This window comes from Peromyscus maniculatus, chromosome 4 (assembly GCF_049852395.1).
Source record: "Peromyscus maniculatus bairdii isolate BWxNUB_F1_BW_parent chromosome 4, HU_Pman_BW_mat_3.1, whole genome shotgun sequence".
NCBI lineage: Eukaryota > Metazoa > Chordata > Mammalia > Rodentia > Cricetidae > Peromyscus > Peromyscus maniculatus.
In genome coordinates, this window is record NC_134855.1 from 7,121,688 (window position 1) to 7,148,741 (window position 27,054).

A 27,054-nucleotide genomic window follows, 5' to 3' on the forward strand; every position below is an offset into this window, starting at 1 on the left:
CGTCCCAGCACATAGTCTTAGTGTTTACCTTCTGCTCTACACATAATCGCACTACAGACTGTTTCTGGGAGTCTGTCCCTTTCGTTTCAGGGGACTCCAGCTCTAGCCCGTTAGCCTTTGCTTCATTTCATTAGGCTTGCCCTGCAGAATCTGCTTCTTTCAAGGTCATTGTTTTTAAAATCTCAGGACCCTCAGTGCTGTGAGTGCAGCAAATGTGCTTTAAGGGACTGGTCACTGAGTAAGTAGGTCTTATGGTAATAGAAAAGCTCTCTCTAAAAGGCTTTGTCTTCGTGCCAGAATTACAAAAAGGAATAATTAATCAAGCAGCCATTAAATCTGTCACTTCCTCCTGTCCTTGCCTCTCTCCTTCCTGTCTACATAGAATCCCTTTAGCTAACTAAGGAGTGGATGGGGAATGCATGCTAATCCATGCTGGGCTGGGCAGTACACGGTGCACCTCTGTTTCCTGTGTACAAGGACGTGCTCCATCCTTCTTGGATCCCATGTTCAAGGAGGAACTCGGACAAGTTTTCTGAACACTTTGGAGCATCCAGTTCCTTTTTGGTTAAATAGGAATGTGACAAGTGCCAGCCTATATTCTAAATTCAAGAACATAGGAAGCATCAGGGTCTGGCACCTAGTAAGCCCTTAGTGGAGTGACCTGCCACTGCTGATGCTACTGTGGACCCATAAGATAACTGCAGTTATTCACCCAGATATGACAGTACTGGAATGATCATTTCATGTTCTGAACGGGCAGCGTTACAGAGCCCCTGGATCAGTAGAGAAGGAAGGACCATAGCTGATGGGCTGTCATAACATTCCCTCTAAAGGGGGACTAGAAGCAAGCCCTAAGGGAGACTAAGGGAGACAGGAACAGGCTATTCATCTCATGGACCTGTTAGAGACAGATCTAAAGCCTCCCAGTCCTGCTGGAGCTGGAACCCCTTCTCCACTGAGGGTGTTACCCTGACAACAGAGGCCCTGCCCTGCTGGGAAGCATCCAGAGAGGGATTACCTCCCAGCTCCATTTCTACTTTCTGCGATAGGCCTGAACCTCACACCCCCTTACATCTAAATTATGAAGAAACAGACCAGCCCAGGTCCATAGCAAAGCCTTGAAGAGGAAGTGCAGAAAAAGAATGAGCTAGCCACTTCTGCCTGAGATGTCCACACCATCCCTGGTGGTCTCAGCCTGTCCTTCTGCAGCAGAATACTCATAACAGTTCCCTCAGCTGATATATCCTAGGGTCCCTGACAGGCAGTGGTGTACTTATTACCACTTGCAAATTCCAAATAACCCCAAAGTCAAATTCTGTTCGTAATTACGGTGTCTTGAGAGGCCCACTCTTGAGAGGCTCACCTGAACTCTTGCTGGCTGTTTTTGCTTGGCTACGTTTGTTCCTGATACTTCGACAATTTAACTGATACTTCTTTCATTTTTCTTGTCTCTAAAAAAGATATTTCAAATTCATATCTGAAAAAAGTATTTAAAATGAATAAGCAGTGGACTAGACAGATGGTTCAGACCTTAGGAGCACTGGCTGCTCTTCCAGAGGTCCTGAGTTCAGTTCCCAGAACCCACGTTAGTAACTCCAGCTCTAAGGGAGCTTAAGCTTCTGGCGTCTGAGGACACCTATGCTCTCATGTGCGTATCCACATGCAGGCACACACACTTACACATAATTAAAAATAATAAAAACATTTTTAAAAACATAAGCAAGCCAGGCATGGTGGTGCACACACCTTTAATCCCAGCACTCAGGAGGCAGAGGCAGGCAGATCTCGCTGAGTTCGAGGACAGCCAGGGAAACCTTATCTTGAAAAGCAAAACAAACAAAAACCATATGAGCAGACTACTATTGATACAGACAGAGAATGCTAGGGGTAGGATATGTTTGTATTCACTTTAAATGTAAAAAGAAGTATTAAACTTACTTTTTTGAGAAATGCATGAAATAATACAAGATATAATACTTTCTATTATAACATAATAAATGGCTGCTCTTTTTCCTCTATGGTGTTCAGCCCTTTGCTACAACCCCTGTAAATTTGGGGTTGAGACACGCTGCTCTTTCTTTGGTGACACCAACAAGAAAAACAGCTTCCTTTCGTGTCCTTGCTGAAATGCCCACCCCACCCCCGTAGAGAGTTCTGGATGCCCCCGAGTGGGCATATTAGTTCTCCCATGCAGAGGGGGCAGCATTTGAACTCCTTCTGAGACCTCATGTGAGCTGGAGAAGCGTCTGTCCTTGACTAGAGAGGCTCAGGTCAGCCCAGGCATGCCGCAGCTGTGGAGTAACCAGCCTTCTCTTCCAGACGGCCTCCCGTCCGTGCCTGTGTTCGACAGAACTCTGCCCGTGAAGCAGATGCACGTGCTGGAGGCCCTGGACCTTCTTGTCCTCCGAGCAGACAAAGGTGCTGCCCTCAGAGGGCGTTCTCTGGAAAGAACGGAGGGCGGGTGGCCCACTGCAGCAGGACCTCAGGGTCACGTTCCTTGGCCTGCTGTCAGTGTCCTTTGGTGGCCCACTTGTTGGGGTAGTGGAGGGAAGGAGAGTTTATGCAGTTGCCCGTATCCCGGAACACCCCCAACCCCGGTCTGTGCATCTGCCCTGGGAGGCCCCGCAGGTCGTTTGATTTCTCTAATCCCTCCTCTGCCTTCTCACTGTCACCAGGGAAAGATGCCCGCCTGTTCGTCTTCCGGCTGAGTGCGGTGCAGAAAGGCCTTGATGGCAGGCAGACTGGAAGGAGCAGATCTGACTGCCGAGAAAACAAGCTGGAGAAAACCAAAGGTGAGGCTGGGGAGTAACTTAGGGTGGAGTGCTTGCCGGGAACGTCTGAGGCCCGAGGTTCGATTCCCCGTGCTGTGCAAACCATCCCTGGCTACACAGCGAGTCTGAGCACTGTCACAAAAGAAGACAGAAACTGTTTCTGTTAAAATCTTTAGGCTACTGAAAATAAAAATGAAAATTAGAGAACAAAAGAAACAACCCCTCCTCTGGGGGGGGGGGAATGAGCAGGAGTGTGGGGGTGCGGGTCACTTGCCAAACACCCACAAAGGCCTGGGTTTGAGTCCCAGAACTGCCAAAATAGAACCTCAGCTTCTCCAAGAAGCTAGGAGAATAGGAAAGCAGGCTGAAGACGGGAAGGTTCAGCTTTGGGCCACAAGTTTCAGGTCTTGGAGGTGAGTTCCGTTCTCCACTAATGTGAAACAAAGACTCTGATCAACCTCCACTTCAATTCCTGTTGTGTGGTGGACACAAACCAGGCCCGGGGACTGGACAGATGACCCAGAGGTTAGAGCAGCTGTTGCTCTTGCAGAAGATCCAGGTTCGATTCCTGGCACTCGCTGCCTGTGACTCCCCTTCTGCCCTTCAGACACCAGACACACACATGTACACACATGCAGGCCAGACACCCACACGCATCGTCTTAGTTACTGCTCTCTTGTGTTAAGTTGATACCATGCCCAAGGCAACTATAGAAGACATCATTTATTAGGGGCTTACAGTTTCAGAGGGTGAGTCAGGGGCCAGCATGGCAGCAGGCAGGCAGGCTTTAGAACAGTAGCTGAGAGCTCATGTCTTGTGACAACAACCATGAGGCAGAGAGAGCTAACTGGGAATGGTGAGCTTGTGAAACCTCAGAGCCCGGTGACACGCCTCCCCTGACAAGGCCACACCTCCTAATGCTTCCCAAACAGTTCCACCAGCTGGGGACCAGGCATTCCAATATATGAACCTATGTGGGCCATTTTCATTCAAACCACCACACACATAAACAAATCTAAAAAGAACACAGATAGATAAAACCAAGTCTAGTCTGTAGGCTAGAAGGGCTTGCCTTTCCTAACCTTGTTTTCATGTCCATCTTTCCTGGCTTATTAGTTACTTTTCTACTTGCTGGGACCAAATATGAGGCAAGAAGCAACTTAGAGGAAGGAGGGCTTGTTGCTCACAATTTAAGCAGGCGCAGGACATATAGTGGCTGTCCATGTTTCATCTCATCAAGAAGCAGAGAGCAGCTGGGCAGTGGTGGCGCACACCTTTAATCCCAGCCCTCAGGAGGCAGAGGCAGGAGGATCCCTGTGAGTTTGAGGCCAGCCTGGTCATCTACAGAGAGAGTTCCAGGACAGCTAGGGTTACTCAGAGAAACCCTGTCCCCAAAAACCAAAAGAAGAAAGAGGAGGAGAAGGAAGAAGGAGGAGGAGGAGGAGGAGGAAGAAGAGGGAGAGGAGGAGGGGGGAGAGGAGAGGGGAGGAGGAGGAGATGGGAGCGGGACGAGGCTGTAAGACCCACCCCCAGTGACTCAGTTTCTCCAATGAGGCTCCACCTTCTAACGGTTCACCGCCTTCCAAAACAGCGACCCCAGCTGGGGACCACAGCACCTGGTGTCAGAAACATGCCTGGTCTGTCTCAGTTACGCTTCATTCCCAGGGTTCTCGGGAACCACCCCCAAGGTCCCCAGGCCTGGGAGCTGCCAGCCCTCCCTGCTCACGCTGCTGTCACCCTTCCTCTCCCCAGGATGCCACCTGTATGCTATTAACACTCACCACAGCAAAGAACTGAGAATCGTGGTTGCCATTCGCAATAAACTGCTGCTCATCACAAGGAAACAACACAACAAGCCAAGTGGGGCGCCGGGTGCCTCGCTCCTGTCCCCTCTGTCGGAGTCACCTGTTGAGGAGTTCCAGTACATCAGGGTAGGTGTGCTGTCCAGCTTCTGCTCCTGGCCAGGCGCTAGCTGACTGCCTGTCTAGCCAAGACCGTCCCACTGCTCAGTAACCCCTGTGGAACCCCAGTCTCCTGTGCCCTAGCTTACCCAGATAGCTAAGCCGTGTGCTCATTCACAGGAACCTCTGAGTTCTGGGCATGGCCATGCAGCAGCGAACTGTGCAAAGTCTCTCTTCCCACAAGCTCGCCCTCTGGTTGACAAGCAAATACCTGATGGCTGGCAGAAATACACACTGAGGCCGGGTGTGGTGACACACCTTACTCTCAGCACTCGGGAGGCAGATCTCTGTGAGTTCGAGGCCAGCCTGGTCTACAGAGTGAGTTCTAGGGCAGCCAGGACTGTTACACAGAGAAACCCTGTCTCAAAACTCATCCCCTTTCCAAAAAACAAAAAATCACTGAGAATAAAAATAAGATAGGACGCAGGATAGAGAGGGTAATGGTAGAGTGAGGAGGAGTAGGCGTCTACCTGTGAGCAGACACTCATGAAGTGGGAGTGGGGGAGTGCTGAGGAGGGGGTGCAGGGATCTGTGCAGCCAGCCAAAGGCCCTCAGCCTGTTGAAGGCACCGTCCGGCATGGCTCTGGGAACAGACTTCTGCAGACCTAGAAGCCTTGGCTTGGAGCAAGGTCGGGACTACTGGAAAGGTCAGTGCAAAGAAGTGGGATCTTACCACACGGCTTTGGCAGCAGACAGACACCCGGGACCAGGAGCGGCCATCGGGAGACCTGCTAACGGCCAGAGCGGGATCAGGCAGGCTGTAGTGGTCTTGATAGCTGGAGAAGCAGGAAGAAGTGTGGAGCCAAGCTGTCTGTCCGCGTTGGCCTACAGGATGTGAGGATGGGTTGAGGTTCAACCCTAGGGATGAAGTCTTCTGAAAGTTGGTCCCTTTCCCAATCATCCCGCCTCTCCTGAAAAACTAAACTAAACTAAACTACAGTTGTTGGGCATGGTTGTGCACGCCTTTAATCCCAGCCCTCTGGAGGCAGAGGCAGGCGGATCTCTGTGAGTTTGAGGCCTGCCTGGTCCACTTGGCGAGTTCCAGGACAGCCAGAGCTACATAGTGAGACTGTGTCTCAAAAAAACAAACCAGCTATAGCTCGTCAAGCTATGAAGTATCCCCGGATTGGCCACCAGAGCCAAGTGTAGCACTAGGAGACTGAGAAGGGTTTTCGCTGCTCCGTTAAGGCCTCCTGAATTATGCGCATAGGTTTGTGCAGCTGTTCTGGGGACAGAACACTGAGAGTTACACTAAACCAGGTTAACATTTTGTCCTAATTAAGTGTCTGCCTTCTCAAGACTCGTTACCACCCATAATGAATATTTATGTAGAGTAGTTAGGTAGTGTGAGCTCTGAAATCAGAGTCACGGAGTTCAACTCATAGCTTTACCACATATAAACGTTGTGACCATAGCAAGCAACCTGATCTGGAGCCACAGTGTTTTCCTCCATAGAGCACCAGCCACACCCCATGCCAGGGTTGGTGCAAGGGCAGTGCAGACGCTGGGCATAGGTGACACAGGTGACGCTCCCAACAAGGCGGTCAGCAGTGATACGGCTGTTACTGAGTCTCGGGACAGTGGAGACGAAAGTCACTCGGCAGTGAAGTCAGATTGTGAAATCCCTTCCTTCCTGGCCTCCATCCCTTCCGGAACAGGAAGGAGGAGTCTGGTGAGACCCCTGTGTGTGCAGCAGAGCTCCGCTGGCCAGGCGGCCAGACTCCTGTAGAAGGGGGAACAGGCAGGAGAGGCTGTCTGAAGATGGCTCTTGTGCCCTAACTTGTGTCCTACTCTGCCTCACCCCACAGGAAATCTGTTTGTGTGACTCCCCAGCAGTGATGACCTTAGTGGACGGGCCAACCGAAGAGAGTGACAACCTCATCTGTGTGGCATATCGGCATCAGTTCGACGTGGTAAATGAGAGCACAGGAGAAGCCTTCAGGCTGCACCACGTGGAGGCCAACAAGGTGAGCTGGCAGATGTAGAGTGGATTGGGAATAAGAGAAAGCAAGAGGCTGACTGCTAATTTTAGATGCTACGGTGTGGCTTCTTTAAAATTACACCCTCTAGTGAGATGTGGAAGTCCGTGCCTTTAGTTCTTGACTTGTGACGCTGAGGCAGGAGGATCATGAGTTCAAGGTTAGCCTGGGCTACATACTAACTGAGGCTAACCTGGGCCACATGAGACCTTGTCTCAAAATAATAATAATAATAAAATTACGTGCTGTACATCTGTATCATGTGATATGCTCCTTAGCCTGGAGCACATGAAGCTGCCGTCCAAGGACAGAGTTTCCGGACCCCAGAAGGACAAGGGATGGCTGCAGCCCAGGCTGAGCACCCTTGTCTCAAATCTGGACAGTGGTGACCCAGGGTCAAGCATATCACGACCTACTCAACTGCCTTACGCTGCCTTCATGGGAAAGACAGACAGATGGAGACAGACTGGGTGACCCGAGTGTCCAGAGACCCCATGTGCTGGAGGCAGGAGAAGCCTCGCTGAAGGCGCAGGAGAAGAGCAGTCCACAGCCGAGGGGCTCCGGCTCCTCACACACTTCCTTTCCTCTCCTGTAAGACAGCACAGTGCTGTCCACTTGAGAGTCGGTGTGAGATGGAGTGAGTGACACACAGGACCACCCCGTGGACCTGGGCATTCTGGGTAAATGAGAGCATGTGGGAACACAGCTGGATTCAGACCTTCTAGACAGTTCCACCCAGAATGGAAAGGAAGCAAAGATGTGTCTTTCCCACCTCAGTCCGTTGTAACGGAGGCCCCGTGGCACTGTGGGTACTGGTGAAGCACAAATGGCCTTGCAGCACCCTGGGGCCAAGGCCCTGCCGAGTCACGCGAGGCTTGGGGTTCTTCTGCGTGTCCCACCCCACGCACCAGGCTGCTGCTGTCGTTGCAGGTTAATTTTGTCGCGGCTGTTGATGTGTATGAAGATGGGGACGCCGGCCTGCTCCTGTGCTACAACTGTAAGTAGGGAGCTGTCTGCTCGAGCACAAAACAGCCCGTTTCTCGGGGTGCTAGAATGGGATCTCCCTACTCCCCTAGACTGAGCTGATGAGCCTTGCTGCGTACATCATACACCAGGGAGCATCTAAAATCCACATCCCTACCTGCACCACTGGCTGTGGCCCTCAGTGCTTATCAGAGCTGCCACCACGCTCCTGCTTCCAGGGTGTGGGGTGAGGATGGTGGCGTCCAGCTAGCAGGCCCTTACTGTGTGCCAGGTAATCCCGGGTCAGATTTTCAGTGGCCCACAGCAGGCTCTGCTTCCTTCCTCCATGTGGAGCTAAGGCAGAGGAGGCTTGGAGACGTGACCTGCCTTCCTCAGGGTTTACCTCTGACCCCTGACCTCAGTACCAGATTTCATCTTCTGTTACTACAGGGTGAATGTCCCTCATCTGAAGTGCTTATGCTCAGAGTGTTTCAGATTTTGTGACTTTTAGACTCTGGGATAGTTCCACATACATAACTAGTCATCCTGGAAATGGAACCCAAGTCTAAACACAAAATTCATTTACATTTCATAGACACCTACATAAGGCCAGGAAGTAATTTCATGAGTTAGTTATTTTTAGTGTATCTGAATTATTTATTTATTTTTATTTCTGTTTTGAGATGGGTTCTCACATAGTTCTGACTGTCCTGGAACTCCATATGTAGCCCAGGCTAGCTTCTAACTCACATATATCTTCCTGCCTGTGCCTCCCAATGCTGGGATCAAAGGCGTACTCAGAACACCCAGCAAGAGTGTCTAGATTTGGGCTGTGACCCATCAGATGAGGTAAGGTTTGGGATTTTTCACCTGTCAGCACTCAGAGAGTGTCAGATATTAGGTCAATTTAGATTTCAGAACTTTTGGATTAGGGGCTCAGCCTGTAACTTTTCTTTTAACAGAGTCTCGCTGTGTACCCCTGGCTGACCTGGAACTCTCTATGTCAACCAGGCTGGCCTTGAACTCATAGAGATCTTCTGCCTCTGTCTCCAGAGTGCTGGGATTAAAGGTGTGCACCAGCCCTGGCTTTTAACCTGTAATTTTTTGTGTCCACCCACCCACCCCCTGCTGTTAATGAAATCAGCATAAATTGGACTCACATAACTCAGATTAGTTTGGGTCCCCAGCAGGGTGGGTTTTGGACAGAGCAAATGTATTAGATACTGACTTCTAGCATTTCAAGGACTAATGGGGGGATTACCAGCATGTGTCACTCTTGTAGAGAACCCAGGTTCAGTTTCCAGTACCCACATGGCAACCACAACCATCTGACTCCAGTTCCAGGGCACACAACTCCCTATTCTGACCTGAGGGCACCAGGCTTGCATGTGGCGCACAGACGTACATTCGGGCAGAACACTCATATCCATACAATAAATAAATCTCTTTTTAAGTTATTTTTAAATAGATGGAAGTGAGATCATTTCCTGGGTAAGGGTTAACTAAAATGAAAAACTTTTTTTCAGCCTAGAACCATCAATTTCTAGGGTAGCAATTCTGGTTATAGCTCATAGATCAGATCAGATACTTTGATAAATAATTTATACTTAATATAAATATTAAGTATAAATTATTTATATATATAAAAACCCAGTTATCAACATGAAAATTTATCTGGAGGGTGTCATCTTCAAAATTCAAGACTTAACAGGGAATAGTCCAGAGAAGGCAGGACAGAAGCTCCCACTCTGAGTCATCTCGAAGGGACAGTCATCCACAAGTTTTAGCGGAAGCATTCCTCCAAACAGTGGGTCTTAAGAGTGCAATCCTGTGACTTTATTTTAAAAAAAATCTATGGGGAAAGAACTGGCTCTCCCCAACCCCACCCAAGTAAAAACAGACTGGAGAGATGACTCGGTGGTTAGAACACTGACTGCTCTTGAGGAGACCCAGGTTCAGTTCCCAGCACCCACACAGCTCACGACCTTCTATAACTGCAGGTTAAGGGAATCCGGTGTCCTCTTCTGGCTTCCACAGGCACCAGGCACACATGTGGTGCACAGACATACATGCAGACAAAACACTCATACACACAAAATAAAAATAAATAAGTAAAATAATTTTAAGGCAGGTATGATGGCACAGTCTTGTAATACCAGCACTCAGCAGAGTGAGTCAAGAGGCTTATATGTTCCAGGCCAGCCTGGGATACATGGCAAGACCCTCTCTCAAAACACACATATGTAACAAATATAGTTGTTATCTTCATTATCTTAAAAGTGTGTGGGAAGGCTTAAACAGCTTCTCTAAAGAAAGGGGGCTTTGTCCCTACAAAAGCTTTCTTACTTTGTGAAGGTCTGAGCCATATACACTAATGTTCAAAGATCAGAATAGACCAGGACCCGGTAGCTGAATTAAACTGGCCTTAACATAGCTGAAGTTCTGCAAGGGGATATACACATGGTTCATGTTCTCAAGAAACATGTTAGGAAGTTGTATTAGTCAGGGTTCTCTAGAGTAACAGAATTTAGAGAATGAATCTCTCTCTCTCATTAATCTATTATATATTATATATACTATATATATATATATATATATAAAGGGCATTTATTAGAATGACTTACAGGCTGTGGTCCAGCTAATCCAACAATGGCTGCTTATGAATGAAAGGTCCAAGAATCCAATAGTTGTTCAGTCCGTGAAGCTGGATGTCTCTGATGTTCTTCAGTCTATGTCTAACCTAAATCTCAAAGAAGTAGGCTCCAATGCTAGTGAAGGAATGGATGTGCTAGTGAGAGCAAGCAGGAAAGAGAAAGAGTTTCTTTCTTCCATCTCCTTATAGAGGCTGCCAGCAGAAGATGTGGCCCAGATTAGAGGTTTGTCTTCCCACCTCAAAGATCCACATTAGAAGTGTATCTTCCCACCTCAAATGATGAAGCAAAAGTCCCTCACAGGTGTGCCCAGCCGTTTGGGTTTTAGTTGAGTCCAGATGTAGTCAAGCTAACAACCAAGAATGGCCATCACAGAGGGCACATGCAACTCCTGCCGTGCTTGTGGTGGGTAAGGCTCAAGGGTGACCTGCCTTGTAGAAAGGCTTCGTCCGCCCCTGGGCTGCCCATTCTGAATCTTTCTCTGGCGTGATGATAAGGCAAAGTTCCCTTTGCAGCCCTGCCTAGCTTCATTCAAACACTCTGCCCCAGGTGGAGCTATGGGACTCAGGGTAGACTGCCTCACCTCTCCCAACCTCAAGTTCATATGCAGAGTGACCTTACAGGTAACAGCATCTCCCTTCTGAAGCCAGGCATATTAAATGGACCGTCTTCTCACAGCACCATGCTTGACACACAGTGTATTTTCTCCAGGTGGCAGCTGTTAGCATACATGGTGCCAATGTCATTCTTGCTGCGACCGCCTCACAACCCTCAGCCTCTGGCCCAAGCGTGGCAGTGGCTGCTTGTGATAACCTGGCAGAGAGGGCTGGGTGTGGTGACTAACTTCAGTCCAGCACTTGGAAAGCTGAGGCCAGAGCATTGCTACAAATCCAAGTCCAGCCTGGGCCCAGAGACCCAGCTGGAGGATTCTGCCCGGTGCCTGTGCCCTCTTTCTCTGGATGCAGGGATCTGGGTGTCGTCTCTAACAAAACATGTTGCGATTGTTTTTGTTGCAGACAGTTGCATCTATAAAAAGGTTTGCCCCTTTAATGGTGGCTCTTTTTTGCTTCAACCCTCGGCATCGGATTTCCAGTTCTGTTGGAACCAGGCTCCATATGCAATTGGTAAGGAAAACCTTTTCTGTGGCTCCCTGCCCCTGGCTAACCACCACAGGGCTTGGTCTCCTGTGGGCAACTAGGGCTTCTTCCGAAACTAGCACACATTTTGGGGCATGGAGATTCTTCAAATACTCTGCTGTTGGATAATTTTTATGCTCCCTGTTTAGATTCTTATGTCCCCCTGGCTCTTCTCATTCCTAGGCACATGACATTAGAAAGCAATGAAATATAATCTGTCATTCCCTGGCAGGCCTTTTCTAACACTCACCAGCCAGCTCCAGCCAGTGCACTGACTGGCTTGGGGAGAAGCACAGATATCAGTGCTGTTCTTACCTGCTGAAAGTCCAGACCCTCAGGGGCCAGCAAAACACCTGCCACTAAGATGCCAGGGTGGGACAGGCAAGATGGCTTAGCTGGCAGAAATACTTGCTGAAAGTCTGATGGCCTGAGTTCCGATGACCCAGACCCATATGCTAGAAGGAGAGAACTGACTCCTACAAGTTGTCCCTGACCTCCACATGTGCACCCCCACCCACCACCACATACACATTAAAATGTAATTTTAAAAAGCAAAATCAAAGCCAGGTGGTGGTGGTGGTGGCGGCGGCGGCAGCGGCAGCGGCAGCGGCAGCGGCGGCACACGCCTTTAATCCTGGCACTTGGGAGGCGGAGGCAGGTGGATCTCTGTGAGTTTGAGGCCAGACTGGTCTACAGACAACCAGGGCTACACAGAGAAACCTTATCTCAAAAAAAAAAAAAAAAAAAAAAGGTAAAAGCAAGTTCCCAGATGTTGGGATATGGCTCCATGGTACAGTGCTTGCCTAGCATCCACAAGCCTTGGATTATATTCCCAGCACTACAAATAGTAGGGATATAAAAACCTTGAAAACAAGTGCCGGGATATGAGTAGTTCACAGAGCACAGTAGGAATCAGAGAGTCGCCCCGAGACCAAGAGTGCTCTGCTTAGGACTTTTTCCCTCACTGCTGTGCAGGCTGTGGTAACACAGGCCTGTAAGCCTAGCACTTGGGTAATAGAGGCAAGAGGTTCATAAGATGTGCAGAGACACCTGGCAAATTCATGGCCAACTTGTCTAAAAAACAAAACAATAATAAAAACCTATCTGCTGAAAGACCCACATCAGATTTTTGAGAGAGCAGACCTGAAGTTGGTGCCTGGTCAGGCTGTGAGGACAGATGAGATCGGACAAAAGGAGGAATGGAAACTGACCTGGGCTTTGAGGCAAGCACTGGAGAGGTCAGGGCAAGAGGCCTCATGTAGGAGAATGAGTCACCAAGGACACCCCCAAATGGACAGGTCACCTGTGCTGAGCCCTGAGAGAGTCCGCCTACACAGGTATAATGGAAGCCTCGGTGCAGGAAGTCAGCATGTCACCACAGCATTGTGAGGAGCTCCAGCTGTAACAGAGAACAGAGCATCCAAGTCAGGGACACTCTGAAGGAGGACACACTGCTGCCTGTGACACAAGGCCAGAGGTGCAGAGATGGGGTGACATGCGGGACTCACATGCTGAAGGGGGTCAACCTATAGTCTGGACAATGTGGGGAAAGTCCCCCAGGACTGGGCAGTGGAGCCACCAGAAGACCAGGCAATGGGGTGTCAGGCAGGGTCGTAGCCATGACAACTGGTTAGCGGGCACACCAGAGAGGCAGGCCTATCCATGTGAAGCAGGCAGGAACAGGAGGGATGGAAGTTTCTGGAGTGGTGAAGATGACAGCAGTTGCAGCCACCAGCCACCAGGCCCGTCTGTTCCCTTGCAGTCTGCGCCTTCCCATACCTCCTGGCCTTCACCACCGACTCCATGGAGATCCGCCTGGTGGTGAATGGGAACCTGGTCCACACAGCAGTTGTGCCCCAGCTGCAGCTCGTGGCCTCCAGGGTGAGTGGAATGCAGTCTTATGGCCTTTGCACCCAGAGGTGTCAAATGAGCAAACGCTGCTGATTGTCACACCAGGACCGCTGTTCTGTGTCAGAGTGCCAGGAGGGAGGGGGACGCTGACAAGATTGATCAGGGCTTTTCATGTGTGCCCTCCTTGAGCTTCCAAATGCTCCCTCAGGACTGGTGGGACGGCTCAGCATGGAAGGCACTGGCTGTGCAGACCTGACCAGCTCAGTTGAGTCCTTAGAACATGTAAAAGTAGGACAGAGCCAGTGCCACGAGAGCTCCCTGCCTTGACAGAGAGCCATTGGTCATTGTCAGCCTGGGAATGCAGCTGTGAAATAGCACCTTCTTCTCCTGATCTTTAATTTTGGACTGTGTGTGTGTGTCTGTCTGTCTGTCTGTCTGTGACTGTATGTGTATGTGCTTATACACAACACACACGTGGAAGTCAGGGGACACCCTGCCTTGATCAGCTCCCTCCTTCCGCTGTGTGGGTCCCAGGTAGGAAACTCAGGTTGTCAGGCTTGGCAGCAGGTGCCTTGACCCACTGAGCCCACACTTTCCTCCATGCTCATTGTCTAGCTTCAATTTGAGTTTTTTTTCCTGTGAACCGTGGCTCACCAACTGACCACATCTTGGGGTGTCTTTGTCTAGTGCTCCACCATGAGTGAACCCCACAAAGTCTCCTCTCACCCTGCCAGGCCAGGATAGCACCCCTGCCTCATTCCCTGTGGCCCTTTCTCAGTCTTAATCTTAGTCGTGCTGGCTGGAGGCAGCTACTCCTCGTCTCCCTGCTGCAATGTCTGCTGTGAGCACAGGGACCGGGCTGTCCTCTCCAGTGTGTACACCAGTGCTCCCAAAATAGGTATATGTTTAAAACATTGACTGTAAGTTTACTGATATAACACAGCTTCAGTTTACAGTTAACAGTAAAATATGCTCATCTTAATAAAACCCATAACCACTTAGTTCTCACAAGATATGCTTTCTAATTTTTGCTGAGACCTGTATCCATAACCAAACTACAGGTTCAACTCCACCCTAAGTTGGAGTCCTACCACAGTCTACTCATTATTGTTCAAGTAGGTTATGTCAAGAAATCTGTCATGTGGCTGGATGTGTGGCTCACATCTGTAAATTCAGCATTTGTAGGGCTATCAGGAGGAAAGATATGCATTTGAGGCCAGTCTGAACTACATAGTGAGCTCCAAGATAGCCTAGGATACAAAGTAAGACTTTGACTCCAGGAAAAAAAAAAGTCTAATATGTAATTGAGTGTTAAACAGTTTCTCTGTTTCTCTGTGCTGGAGAGAAGCTCATGGGCTAAGTCCCCTTAGTGTTCTTGTAGAGGACCCAGGTTCAGTTCTCAGCATCCATGTGGTGGCTCACAATGTCTATTCCAAGGGACAGTCCTTCTGAGCTCCCAGAACTCCTGTATAGATGTAGACTCAGGTACACACACACACACACACACACACACACACACACACACACACACACACAAAATTAAAGTATATATATATATAATTTAACCTTTCTAGAGCTAGAGCTTTATTGGGAGAGAGGGGAAGAGAGACAGAGAGACAGAGAGATCACGCGGAGAGGGGAGAATACAGAAGGAGAGGCAATATGGAAAGAGAGGAAATTAAAGTATTTAAATATATCTCTCCAGAAACAAATCATACCTCTTAAACCAGAACGTACTCCAGCTGCAGCCCCTAGACTCAATGAAAGGATAAACGGCGCTGGTTGTTCGGCGGAAGAGTCATGAGCCATGGTTACCAGAGTTAGAATGGGCTTTATTAGAAAGAAGAAGGGATAGGACGGAGAATCCAAGCCTGGCAGAGAGGAAACAGAAAGAGAGGCCAGAGAGAGAACGTAGGGGTCCGCGTGTAGCTTTTTAAAGCGGGGACACAGTTGCCAGTTGACGCAATAAGGCGCCAGACAAGACCCCAAGCTGCGCATGTATAGAATCCTAACCCTCAACCCACTTTTATCCAAGCTGTTACTGGTAGAGCTCACCAGTGTCCAGCGTGTCTGTCCAGTGGATGTGGCTGACACAAGAGTCAGCAGGAGCCAGGCAGGAGCTCCTAAACCGTAGTAAATGTAGCCAAATAGTTAAGAGTGTTGTTGAGGATCTTGGCCTCTAATATTAGTTTATTCTGTTTGCCTGGAGAGAGAGATCAGCAGTTAAAAGTGCTTGCAGAGCAAGATGAGGACCTGAGTTCAAATCCCCACAACCCACGTAAAAATCTAGATGTGTTCACAGCAATGCCTGCAAGCCCAGTGCTGTGAGAGGCAGAGACAGGAGGATTGCTGGGACTTTGGCTACCAGCCTAGCTCCAGGTTCAGTGAGAGACCCTCTCTTAAGGAAGTCAAGTGGAGAGTGATGGAGCAGGACTCCTGACTTCCTCCTCTGGCCCCATGCAGGTGCACTGATGTGCATATTGCATACACACGTGGGTAAACACCACACACAAAAAGCTAAATTTGTACTTTTGATTTTTAATGATGGCCATGTTTAAGATCTGGCTTGCAAACTTCCTGAGAGTTGGCTCTCAAGAACACATGTGATGTCTTCCCATTGTTGCCAAGTGAGCACACGAGGGCATGCTGAAGTATATGCTGACTCCATGAGGCAGACGTCCATGTCTTCCCCCTGCAGAATGGGCCTGACTGAGTCCCCGAGGTCCGTCCCAGTTCTGAGACTCCGAGGGGACGTTTGTGGGTTGCGTTGGGTTTACAGATGTGTGACAAGTGACTCTGCTAGTGTAGGTCAGTGCAGAGATAAGGAGAGCAAATCCTTGGGAAAGTCCAGCTGGATGAGCCCCGGGTCTGCGCTGCATGCTCTGAGGAGGAGGTCAGGAAGTCGCCTCCAGGCCTGGGAAGCAGTCGGTCTTGGCAGTGGTGCAGAGCCTGGGATACAAGGCAGCTGCTAACGCTTCTTCTTCCCTTCCAGTCAGACATATACTTCACCGCAGCCACGGCTGTGCATGAGGGCTCATCTGCCAGCAGCTCCAAGGGGGCCAGCGCCCACACGTCTCCTCAGACACCTCCAGCCCGGGATACTCTGCTGTTTCCTTCTTCCCTGGGGGAAGGTGAAGTCCTTCGTTTACTGCTTTATTAACAGAGCCCCTGAATCATGGTTCCTTTGGCTTCCTGTCAGAGCTAGACATAATCACTGCTAAAGAAGTTACTATTCAGGTTGGGCATAGTGCCACACGCCTTGAATCCCAGCACTCAAGAGGCAGAGGCAGGCAGATCTCTGTGAGTTCCAGGCCAGCCTGGGCTACAGAGTGAGTTCCAGGACAATCAAGGCTATGTAGAAAGAGACCCTGTTTCAAAAAAACAAAAATGAAGAGGTGAAGCATTTATCCAAATTGTTCTATTATCACTAAAAACTCGGGAGTAAGATATTGGAGTAAAAACCTGATAGATCAAGAAAGCATCGGAGGAAGGACCAGCTGACCCTCTCTCCACGCTTCCCAGATCAAAAAGACCCTCCCTCTCTATCTTATCTCTCTATCTTATCGTATCCTGGGTCCTCCAAAATCTCTGTGGCTAATTCCAGTCAGCTGGTTGTTAACTCCACTCCCTGATTCAAGGTTAACTTTATTAACAGTCTCAGAGTGTTGCAATACGATGAAAAATCCCGCAACAAAGAAAAATGAGGAGGAGGAGAAGTAGTAGCAGTTAGAGTTGTTGAAGATGTTACTATTTAAAGCCAGTAAAAAGAACTTGCTTGGCTGCATTCCCAACACTTGTGAGGTTGGTAAGACAGAGGATCCCACATTCAGGGCCAGCCTGGACTAGGTGGTGAGACCTGTCTCAAAAACAAACCAATAAATAAACTTTGTCCTTTGAATTGGTAAAATTCTTAAGAAACAGCCAGGTGGTGGTGGCGCAGAAGCAGGCGGATCTCTGTGAGTTCGAGGCCAGCCTGGGCTACAGAGTGAGTTCCAGGACAGGCTCCAAAGCTACACAGAGAAACCCTGTCTCAAAAAAAAAAATTCTTAAGAAACTTTATATTAAAATAACAATAAAAGCCATACATGATGGCACACACCTTTATCCCAGCACTCAAGAGGCAGAGGCAGGTGGATCTCTGAGTTCAAGGCCAGTCTGGTCTCTCTACTGAGTTCCATTATAGCCAGGGCTACATAGAGAAAACCCTGTTTCAAAATAATAATTATTGTTATTATTATTAATTAAAATTAAAATTTTTTAAAAAGAAAAGAAAGGCAGGGGGCTGAATCAATGACTCATTCAGTTAATTGCTTGCACTTGCTCCACAAGCATGGGGACCTGACTTCAGATCCCAAGCACCCACATAAAAGGTCAGGCACAGTGGCACACACTCCTAAGCCCAGTGCTGGGGTTGGGAAGATCCCTGGGGTACGCGCACTGATTAGCTAGTCTATCAAGTTCCAGGTTCTGTGAGAAACCTTGTCCCAAGAAGTAAGTTGGAGAAACCTCTGGCCTCCATATACATACGTACACACACACACACACACATACCCCTCTGGCCTCCATATACATATGTACACACACACACACACACACCCCTCTGACCTCCATATACATATGTACACACACACACACACACACACACCCCTTTGGCCTCTATAAACATATGTACACACACACACACACACACACACACACCTCTGGCCTCCATATACATATGTACACACACACACCCCCTCTGGTCTCTATAAACATGTACACACACACACACACACACACACACACACACACCCCTCTGGCCTCCATATACATATGTACATACACACACACACCCCTCTGACCTCTATAAACATATGTACACACACACACCCCTCTGGCCTCCATATACATATGTACACACACACACACCCCTCTGGCCTCTTTAAACATATGTACACACACACACACACACACACACACCCCTCTGGCCTCCATATACATATGTACACACACACACACCCCTCTGGCCTCCATATACATATGTACACACACACACACCAAACAAACAAACAAAAATAGGAGGAATCCCATTCTGTAAAACAGCGCTTTCAACGGAGAAAAGAATAAGCCAGAGTGCATCCAGCTAGTGCATCATGTGTTTCTCCTCAGGGGGTGCCAGTGCCAGTGAGTTTCACGGCTAAATCTGCAGCCCAGAGACTCGGGTGTCACTCTGCTTTGCACACACCCCAGAGACTCAGGTGTCACTCTGCTTTGCACACACCCCAGAGTCTCAGGTGTCACTCTGCTTTGCACACACCCCAGAGACTCGGGTGTCACTCTGCTTTGCACACGCCCCCAGAGACTCAGGTGTCACTCTGCTTTGCACACGTCCCCAGAGACTCAGGTGTCACTCTGCTTTGCACACGTCCCCAGAGACTCGGGTGTCACTCTGCTTTGCACACGTCCCCAGAGACTCGGGTGTCACTCTCCCTTTGCACACACCCCAGAGACTCGGGTGTCACTCTCCCTTTGCACACGTCCCCAGAGTCTCGGGTGTCACTCTGCTTTGCACACGTCCCCAGAGACTCGGGTGTCACTCTCCTTTTGCACATCGTGTCCAGTGCCAGGCTCCTGTGGGGCCAAGAACAGCATTTCTCCTGACTGCTTGCCCCGTCAGTCATCTTTATCACTCATTGTTCAGATGCGGCCCCGGGTGGGCAGTTCCCCTCTCTCCTGTTCTCTCCTGTCCCGTGTACAAGCACAACTGTACTTTATCAAATCCCCACAAAAGAAAGAAAGTCCCTCGGACACACGGAGCCATTGGGCGTCATCAGCATGTGACAAAGTCTTTCTTCGTGCTAATTATATCACATAATTATATTCAGGAACAAGAAATTATGTCCAGGCAGCAAGATGGTCCAGTGGGTAAAGGCACTGGCCATCAGGCTGATGACCTGAGCTTGACCTCTGCCCCGCTGATGGGAAGAGAGGACCGGGTCCTGCAAGTGCATGGACGCATGCACACACACTCTCAACAATGTCATTTAAAACTTTTAAAGACAGAAACTGTTCTGTTGTAAATAACATGAGCCTAAAGTTCTGGTCTTTTCCAAATTGTGTTTCAGGTGAAATTCAGTCTAAAAATCTGTACAGGATTCCACTCAGAAACCTTGTGGGCAGAAGCATCGAGCGGCCTCTGAAGTCGCCCCTGGTGTCCAAGGTCATCACACCGCCCACCTCCATCGGCCTTGGCGTCGCTGCCATCCCTGTCACTCACTCCCTGTCCCTGTCACGCATGGAAATTAAAGAAATAGCAAGCAGGACCCGCAGGGAACTGCTAGGTAATACCAGCCGCCAGGGGTGTTCCCACAGCTTGTCAGTCGACCAGCGGGATTTCCCCTTGGCAAAACTGGGCGGGCACTTGGGAAGAACTCGCAGGACCCGGTCCTCTCCTCCCACCAGCGGGGCAGAGGTCAGGTCATCAGCCTGATGGCCAGTGCCTTTACCCACTGGACCATCTTGCTGCCTGGACATAATTTCTTGTTCCTGAATATAATTATGTATAATTATGTAATATAATTAACACAAAGAAAGACTTTGTCACATGCGTGTCCTAAGGACTTTCAGACGGTACAAGCACTTGCTGTCAAGCTTGCCGACCTGAGTTCGAGGCCCAGGACACACATGGTTGAAGTCTGAAGGTGAGAACTAACTTCCTCAAGTTGTTCTCTCCTCTCCACACACACACACCATACAAGCACTCACAAACACACAACACAAATAAATGGAATAAAAAATTAAACTCCCTTTCAGCAGAGATTTAGAATCCATCAATAATAATTACATCTACACCAGTGAATTTTGGACCATTTCCCACCGATGATGGACAGAAAGCTGACTAAGCCATTTTAAGGGGGGAACAGGCAGCTTATGAGAACACTATAGGACTTTAGGGGCCTCACCACTGTTAGAGTTCTCTGAGACTGTGTGTGTGTGTTGCAGTGTCTATACACTTTATAATCAGAGAGAATAGAGTTCACCAACAGAAAACCCATTCAAAAATATATCTCTGTCATCTTTGCTACTGTGTCAAGCCTAATAATGTACCAGTAAGGATAAAAGGGGCAGGAAAACTGGACGGGGAGGGGGAAACCAGGGTGGATCTGATCAAAACACATCCTGTGTGAAATTCTCAAAGAACTTTTAAAATTTTAAAGAATTAAAAAGGCAAATCTGTCCCCTGTGGTAATGACCCCTGACCTCTGGTTCTCCTCTGTGACACAGGTCTCTCTGATGATGGTGGACCCAGGTCAGACGGAGCAGCACCAAGGGCCAAATCAAAATCCCGGAAACGGTTAGAAGAAAGTCAAGGAGACCCCAAGCCAGAGGCTGTGAGGTCAGCTAGCAGTGACAGGTAAGAAGAAGCCCTGCTCTGCGTGGTTGCCCAGTGAGTGCCAGCATGCCCAGGAGGTCCACTGGCCAGCACCCCACAGCGTCAGCAGCCAGCCCCACACTGAGGGTCCAGAGAGAACAGCTGACACATGGGGCTGAGACAAGAGGACACTGCCATCAGCCGTCCAGCTGATGTTCACTAAATGAATTCAGAGGGCCTAGAGACAGTCAGCTAGAGCCGCAGCCAACATGCACAACACACACACACACACACACACACACACACACACACACACACACACACGCAACCAACATGCACAAAACACACACATGTGCTCGCATACATGTGTATGAGAGAGAAACAACAGAGAAAGACACCTTTTTAGAAAAGGCTTCACTATGTGGCCTTGGCTAACCTAACTCACCATGTAGACCAGGCTGGCCTCAGACTGCTTCCTGAATGCTGCACAAGTGATGGCGCACACCTTTAATCCCAGCACTCGGGAGGCAGAGCCAGGCGGGTCTCTGTGAGTTCGAGGCCAGCCTGGTCTACAGAGTGAGTTCCAGGACAGCCAAGGCTGCACAGGGAAACCTCGTCTAGAAAAACCAAAAAAAGAAAAAAGAAAAGCCATGTACCACGACACCCAGTCCTAGAGAGAAACTGTTAGGACGTATGTAGTAATGTATTTTAATCGTAGTCACACACACCCCAGTTACTCTTTCTTGTCCCCTTCCACTCCCACTGACCTCTCTCCGAAGAGACTATTTGTGGATCACTGGTTGATGAAGATTCACAAAAACAAGATTGCTTAGTAAGAGTTTAGGGTCAGCCACTTTCCGGAACTGGTGGCCCGTGAGCAGGAAGAGCCCTTCTGAATGGCAACTCAGCACATGTGGACAGATGCTTGTTGCCTCACAGATGTGGTCCCTTCAGCGACAGCGCATGCGCCCTTCTGGAAGGACTGGAACATCTGTCCAAGCTACTTTGGCACTCAGCACTAAGCTGGGGGAAGGGAGGTGACCAAGTCCTCCCTGTCTGGACCTTCAGAGGGTCCACGGGCCGTTAAGTGTGGCAGAGTGGACTGTCCTGCCACCTGTGCAGAGGGTCTCAGGCTGCCCGGTGGGAAGGGCCAGCCTCACTCAGGCTAGCCTCACGTGGAGAAACAGCGTGCTCCGAAGTTAAGGGCCTGGAGAAATGACTGTGCCCAAGAGCACTGGCTGCTCAGAGAGGCCCAAGTTCCCAGCTCCCACATGGCTGCTCACAGCTGCCTCTAACTCCAGCTTCGGGGAGCCGATAGTGCCAGACACACCGGACACAGACATACATGCCCGTAAACAATTATGTACATAAAATACACATTTGGTATTTTTTTTAAAAAGAGAGCCAGCATGGTGGCACGTACTTTAAATCCCACCACTCAGAAGAACAAAGATAGATCTCTGAGTTCAAACCAATCCAGTCTGTATAATGAGTTCCAGACCAGCCAGAGCAACATATTGAGCTATATATTGAGACCCTGTCTAAAATACCAAGAGTAAAGATAAGGGGCTGGAAAGAAGGCTCAGTGGTTAAGAGCACTGACTACCCCAGAGGACCCACATGGCAGCTTACAACTGTCTATAACTCCAGGATCCAACACCCTCACACAGACATGCATACAGGAAAAACACTAATGCACATAAAATTTAAAAAAATAAATTATATAAAAAAACTGTAGGTGGCTAGGGATGATGGTTCAGACCTGGATTAGAGGGAGGAGAGTCACAGTAAGTTCAAGGCCAGCCTGACCCTAGCTCACAGTATGAGGGGCTAGAAAGACAGCTCAGCCGTTAAGAGCATTCATTGCTTGATCTTCGAGAGGACTCAGGTTCAATTCCCAGTACCACATGGTGGCTCACAGTCATCTGTGACTCCACTTCTAGAGGATCTAATGCCCTCTTCTAGCCCCTGAGAGCACAGGATGCACATAATACACAGACATACACGCAGACAGACATACATGCAGACAGATCCACACTTGTAAAATAAAAACACATCTGTTCATTGTTAGGTGTTTTGAGGGGTTTTAGTGTTTGTTTGTTTGTTTGTTTTTGAGTCAGGGTTTCTCTGTGTAACCACTGTGGCTGTCCTGGAACTCTCTCTGTAGACCAGGCTGGGTTCAAACTCACAGAGATCCGCCTGCCTGTGCCTCTTGAGTGCTGGGATTAAAGGCGTGCGCCACCACCGCCTGGCAAAATAAATCTTTTTAAAAAACAACAACACTAATAAACAAATGACAGAATGGCAGATAGAAGGTCCACTTTGATGGGAGGTCAGGGAAGAGTCCAGCACAGAGCTGGCTTGGGGTGAATGCTGAGAATGGAGGATCAGCCAGGCGGTGGTTACACAGCACTCCGGAGGCAGAGGCAGGAGATCTCTGTGAGTTCAAGGCCAGCCTGGGCTACAGTGCAAGTTGTGGGACAGCCAGGGCTACACAGAGAAACCCTGTCTTGAAAACCAAAAAGAAAAAAGGAAGAAGAATGGGGGATCAGTGGCCAAGGCAACGCTGAGCCCAAGAGAACAGGAGAGCAAGCAACACGCCTGGACAGTAGCTTCTCTCTTCCAGGATCCCATCCGGAGTTTTGGAAAGCCCTGCTTCCGAAGCCAATGCTGAGGGCCATAACCACTCGGCCAGCTCTGATCAGGACCCCCCGGTGCTGGACAAGGAGGGCAGCTCAGGCCCAGGCAGCAGCCCCTTCCAGCTCATGGCCTCCTCAGAGGAAGACATCATTGATTTGAAATAGTGCGTCTCGTTGGCCACCCTTAGTTTCCGTACGCAGGTTTATACTGTCAGCAGCTCCAGCATCCTGGCTCAACCAAGTGCGCCTTCAGCCGGGCCGCCATCTACTGGACCAAACTCCCACACCCTCAGCCAGCTGGGTCACCCTCCGGCGGAGTCCAGTGCCATCCTTCTTGACCCTTGTCTCTCCCATAAGGAACCGTCAATCCCCTTGTAATAAAGGTGGTAGATTTCATTGAGGTTTTAGATCAAAACTTTGAATAAATCAGAAATGTTCATTCTTATTCACTGCAACCCTCCTCTTATATTTTATAGATTTAGATGGAAATTATTTTTTGTAAGTTTGACTTATGTCACATACTATGCTTCTTTTATGAAAAAAGATGCTGCTTTTTAATTTTACTATATATAAATAAGTTTTCTTTCTGCACCTTGGCCCTGTTGCTGCCTGTGTTCACTGGGGTGGGGCCCCACACTCCTGCCTAGAAACCTGGGAAAGATAGATGAAGCCTCCCACTTCTTTCTCCTTCGATCTCAGATAATAATAAGGCAAGAGCATTGCAGAGTCTTGGGACACATGCATCCTGTGACTGTGAGGCCGTGTAGCCAGGAAGTAGTGGATCCTTGCCACGCAGAGCTCTTGCCCCGCTCCCTTGAGAGGGTCCACCTGCTTTGTTTTGCAGTGTTGGGTATGGACGCCGAGGTCTTTCCCATACTAGGCAAACAGGCTCTGTTGCTGAGCTGTGTCCTCAGCCCCGCCTTGCCCTTCCATATGAACCCAGCATTGTCCCTCCTCTTACAGATGTATCAGAACATTGAGATGGAGAGCTGCCTCTGTGGTTAAGAGCACTTGCTCTCCCAGAGGACGCTGGTTTGATTCCCAGCACCCACGTGGTGTCTCACAAGCATCTCTAACTACAGTTCCAGAGGATCCAATGCCCTCTTTTGACCTCCAAGGGCAGGAGGCACACACATGGTGCACATACACGCATGAATGTAAAATACTTATAAAATGAATAAATCTGGTTTTTAAAATGCCTACCCCAGCTCCCTCCTGAAAAGTGAGCAGGAAGTAATGTGGACTGAACCAAACACAAATGAAATAGCGAAATAACAGCCCTGGCCCAGAGGTCACAGGTCACCTTTGGTTTAGCAGCCGATTCCCCTTCATGCCCACATGGCCTATGGAAAGAAGCCCCATTGTCTGCCCAAGAGGAAGCAGCTCCGAGGAGTTCTGATGTCATGGTATCAGAGGTTAGAGCCTTGCAGGCCATAGGAGGCCTCCCTTCCCCTCCCCCTTCTGCACAACAGTTCCGTGTGATACATGGGACCAAAAGTAAGCTTTAGAGGCTACGTCAACCCCACCAACAGTTGTATTAGGTATATTCTGGCGTTTCTCCGGTTGGGGGCTTGTGGGGTGTAAGTGGGTTTACATGTGGGGCCAGCAGTCAGCTGCGGCTGTTGTTCCTCAGGGGCCATGCACTTGCTTTTATGAGACAGCGTCTCTCATTAGGATGTGGCGGGGCTCACCAGTTAAGCTAAGCTGGATGACCAGTGAGCCCCAGGGACAACTTGCATGCACCTCCTCAGTGCTGAAGTTACAGGCATGCACCTCCTCAGTGCTGAAGTTACAGGCATGCACCTCCTCAGTGCTGAAGTTACAGGCATGCACCTCCTCAGTGCTGAAGTTACAGGCATGCACCGCCACTCCCAGCATTTGCAAGAATGCTAGAGTCAAACCCAGGTTCCCATGCTTGAGAAGCAAGCATTGTACCAACGGAGCCATCTCCCAGGCCTCTCGCCTTTTGAGGAAAGGAAACAGGCTCAGAACTCAGAAAGCGTCTATGATTTGAACCTGGGGTTCTCTTAGTCCCAGAGAACTCTGCTCTCTCTGCCCTGTGGGCCTCACAGAAACGGGCTAAGTGCTTCCTGTCAGGTGGGGTAGGCTGGCATTCATTTTGTTTCAGGATTGGGGAGGGGAGGTTGAGACAGTTTCATGCAGCCAAGGCTGGCCTTGAACTCTTGATTCTCCCACTTCCACCTCCCAGGTGCTGAGTGGCTTGTGCCACACATCTGGTTCTTGGCCTCTGTTTTTCATGTTATACCAATTAATGAGCTTGTATCTGTATTTTTCCTGTCCTTATTGTTGTTGTTATATCTTGATGAAAGAGAAGAAAATCCAAGCCTGTATTTATTCTTCCAGAAAGAGCAGTATTGAAGCCAGCTGTGACAGGTAAGAGACAAGGTATGAGAAATACAGAGGAGGCAAAAGAGGGACATGACTCAAGCTGGTGATGCTTTGCTCATAAAAAAAGGGGGGAAGGGTGCCAGGCAGCAGTGGCACACACCTTTAATCCCAGCACTCGGGAGACAGAGCCAGGCGGATCTCTGTGAGTTCGAGGCCAGCCTGGGCTACAGAGTGAGTTCCAGGACAGGCACCAAAACTACACAGAGAAACCCTGTCTCGAAAAACCAAAAAAAGGGGGTGAGTGGGGAGAGTGAGGCTTTTCTACCAACACTATCTAGGCAAATGTGGGAAGGGAGAACATGGCTAATGGCTCATGGGTGTCCACGGCTCAGAAGTCTAGCGCTAGCTGGGCTCCTGCAGCATCCCTTCCAAATAAGCCACCCTGCTGTGCCACGGGCTCAGGGTCTAGGTGCAATTTCTCCACGGCCTCTGCTCTGCAGACAAGAAGCGCCTCCTGCCCCAAGGGGCTGACGCCCACTGGGAAAGAAAAGAGCAGGCGGTTATGAAGCAGTGTAAGAACTTATCCCCGGAGCATGAGGTTCTGTAGGGGCAAACAGGTGGCTGGCTGCCTTTAAGATAGGCTTGCGATAAGGACTGGAAAATGTTGGCTGCTACAACTGACTGGCTGCAATAATGTCAAACCACTATATTAGCAGGCATTTGAGAGCTTCGCCTGCCCACAGCTCTCCTGGAAGATAGTCGGTACCCCCACTTACAGATGAAGACACCCGGCACAGGGAGGGGCTAGGTGCCTCCCACTGTTCTTTCCAGAAGTACATGTGTGGGCACTGCCTGCCCAGAAAGCGGTGGTGCATAACCAGAGGGAGACTCGGGGAGGTAGAAAGGCAAAGGTTCAAGGCTGGGGATGATCTGTGGGGCAACCAAGGAACAAGGAAACCACAGCCCCCACCCTCCCCACCTCTGGAACGGGGACCTGACAGGGTCCTCAGCATCTCGGGGTCCTAGACTTTGTAGCACTCATGATGAAGGTGATCTGCCCCACCCCCCGAAGCACCAGGTCAGTCTCAGACAGTCCAAGGAGAGGGACAGGTAGCCCAAGACAGTCTGCTCGGAGACTTTTCACCCTGAGGCTCTCTGAGGCAGAAGTCAAGGTTGGGGAAGAATGGCTGACCATGTTCCAGGGAAATGTTATGTAGTAAGGGTGGGAAGTCTTGCGCCAGCCAGCCCATGTGCTCCGCCTTTGACCCACTACTACCCTCATTAGCAGAGGCTAGATTGAGAGACAATGCCACAAAAAAAAAAAAAAAAAAAAAAAAGTAAAACTGTAAGGTGAGAGGGATGGCTAGACGCTTAGGAACACTGACCTAGGTCCCAAGCACACC

General features: G+C 49.4%; 1 protein-coding gene across 11 annotated transcripts in view; it reads left to right on the forward strand.

Annotated features, from left to right (window-relative positions):
• Garnl3 (GTPase activating Rap/RanGAP domain like 3) overlaps positions 1 to 23,747 on the forward strand; it is a 143,372-nt gene extending 119,625 nt beyond the window's left edge. For 9 of the 11 annotated variants that reach the window (XM_042274836.2, XM_076568862.1, XM_076568864.1 and 6 more), the window contains 11 exons: positions 2,320 to 2,418; positions 2,676 to 2,792; positions 4,524 to 4,702; positions 6,541 to 6,699; positions 7,642 to 7,708; positions 11,342 to 11,449; positions 13,224 to 13,342; positions 16,305 to 16,443; positions 19,417 to 19,632; positions 20,576 to 20,705; positions 23,290 to 23,747. In XM_042274836.2, the coding sequence (XP_042130770.1) occupies positions 2,320 to 2,418; positions 2,676 to 2,792; positions 4,524 to 4,702; positions 6,541 to 6,699; positions 7,642 to 7,708; positions 11,342 to 11,449; positions 13,224 to 13,342; positions 16,305 to 16,443; positions 19,417 to 19,632; positions 20,576 to 20,705; positions 23,290 to 23,467 (1,511 nt within the window). In that variant the 3' untranslated portion in view covers positions 23,468 to 23,747. The remainder of the gene's footprint in view (positions 1 to 2,319; positions 2,419 to 2,675; positions 2,793 to 4,523; positions 4,703 to 6,540; positions 6,700 to 7,641; positions 7,709 to 11,341; positions 11,450 to 13,223; positions 13,343 to 16,304; positions 16,444 to 19,416; positions 19,633 to 20,575; positions 20,706 to 23,289) is intronic. The other 2 variants (XM_042274837.2, XM_076568863.1) reach the window with 1 other exon arrangement.
• Positions 23,748 to 27,054: the final 3,307 nt, after the last annotated feature.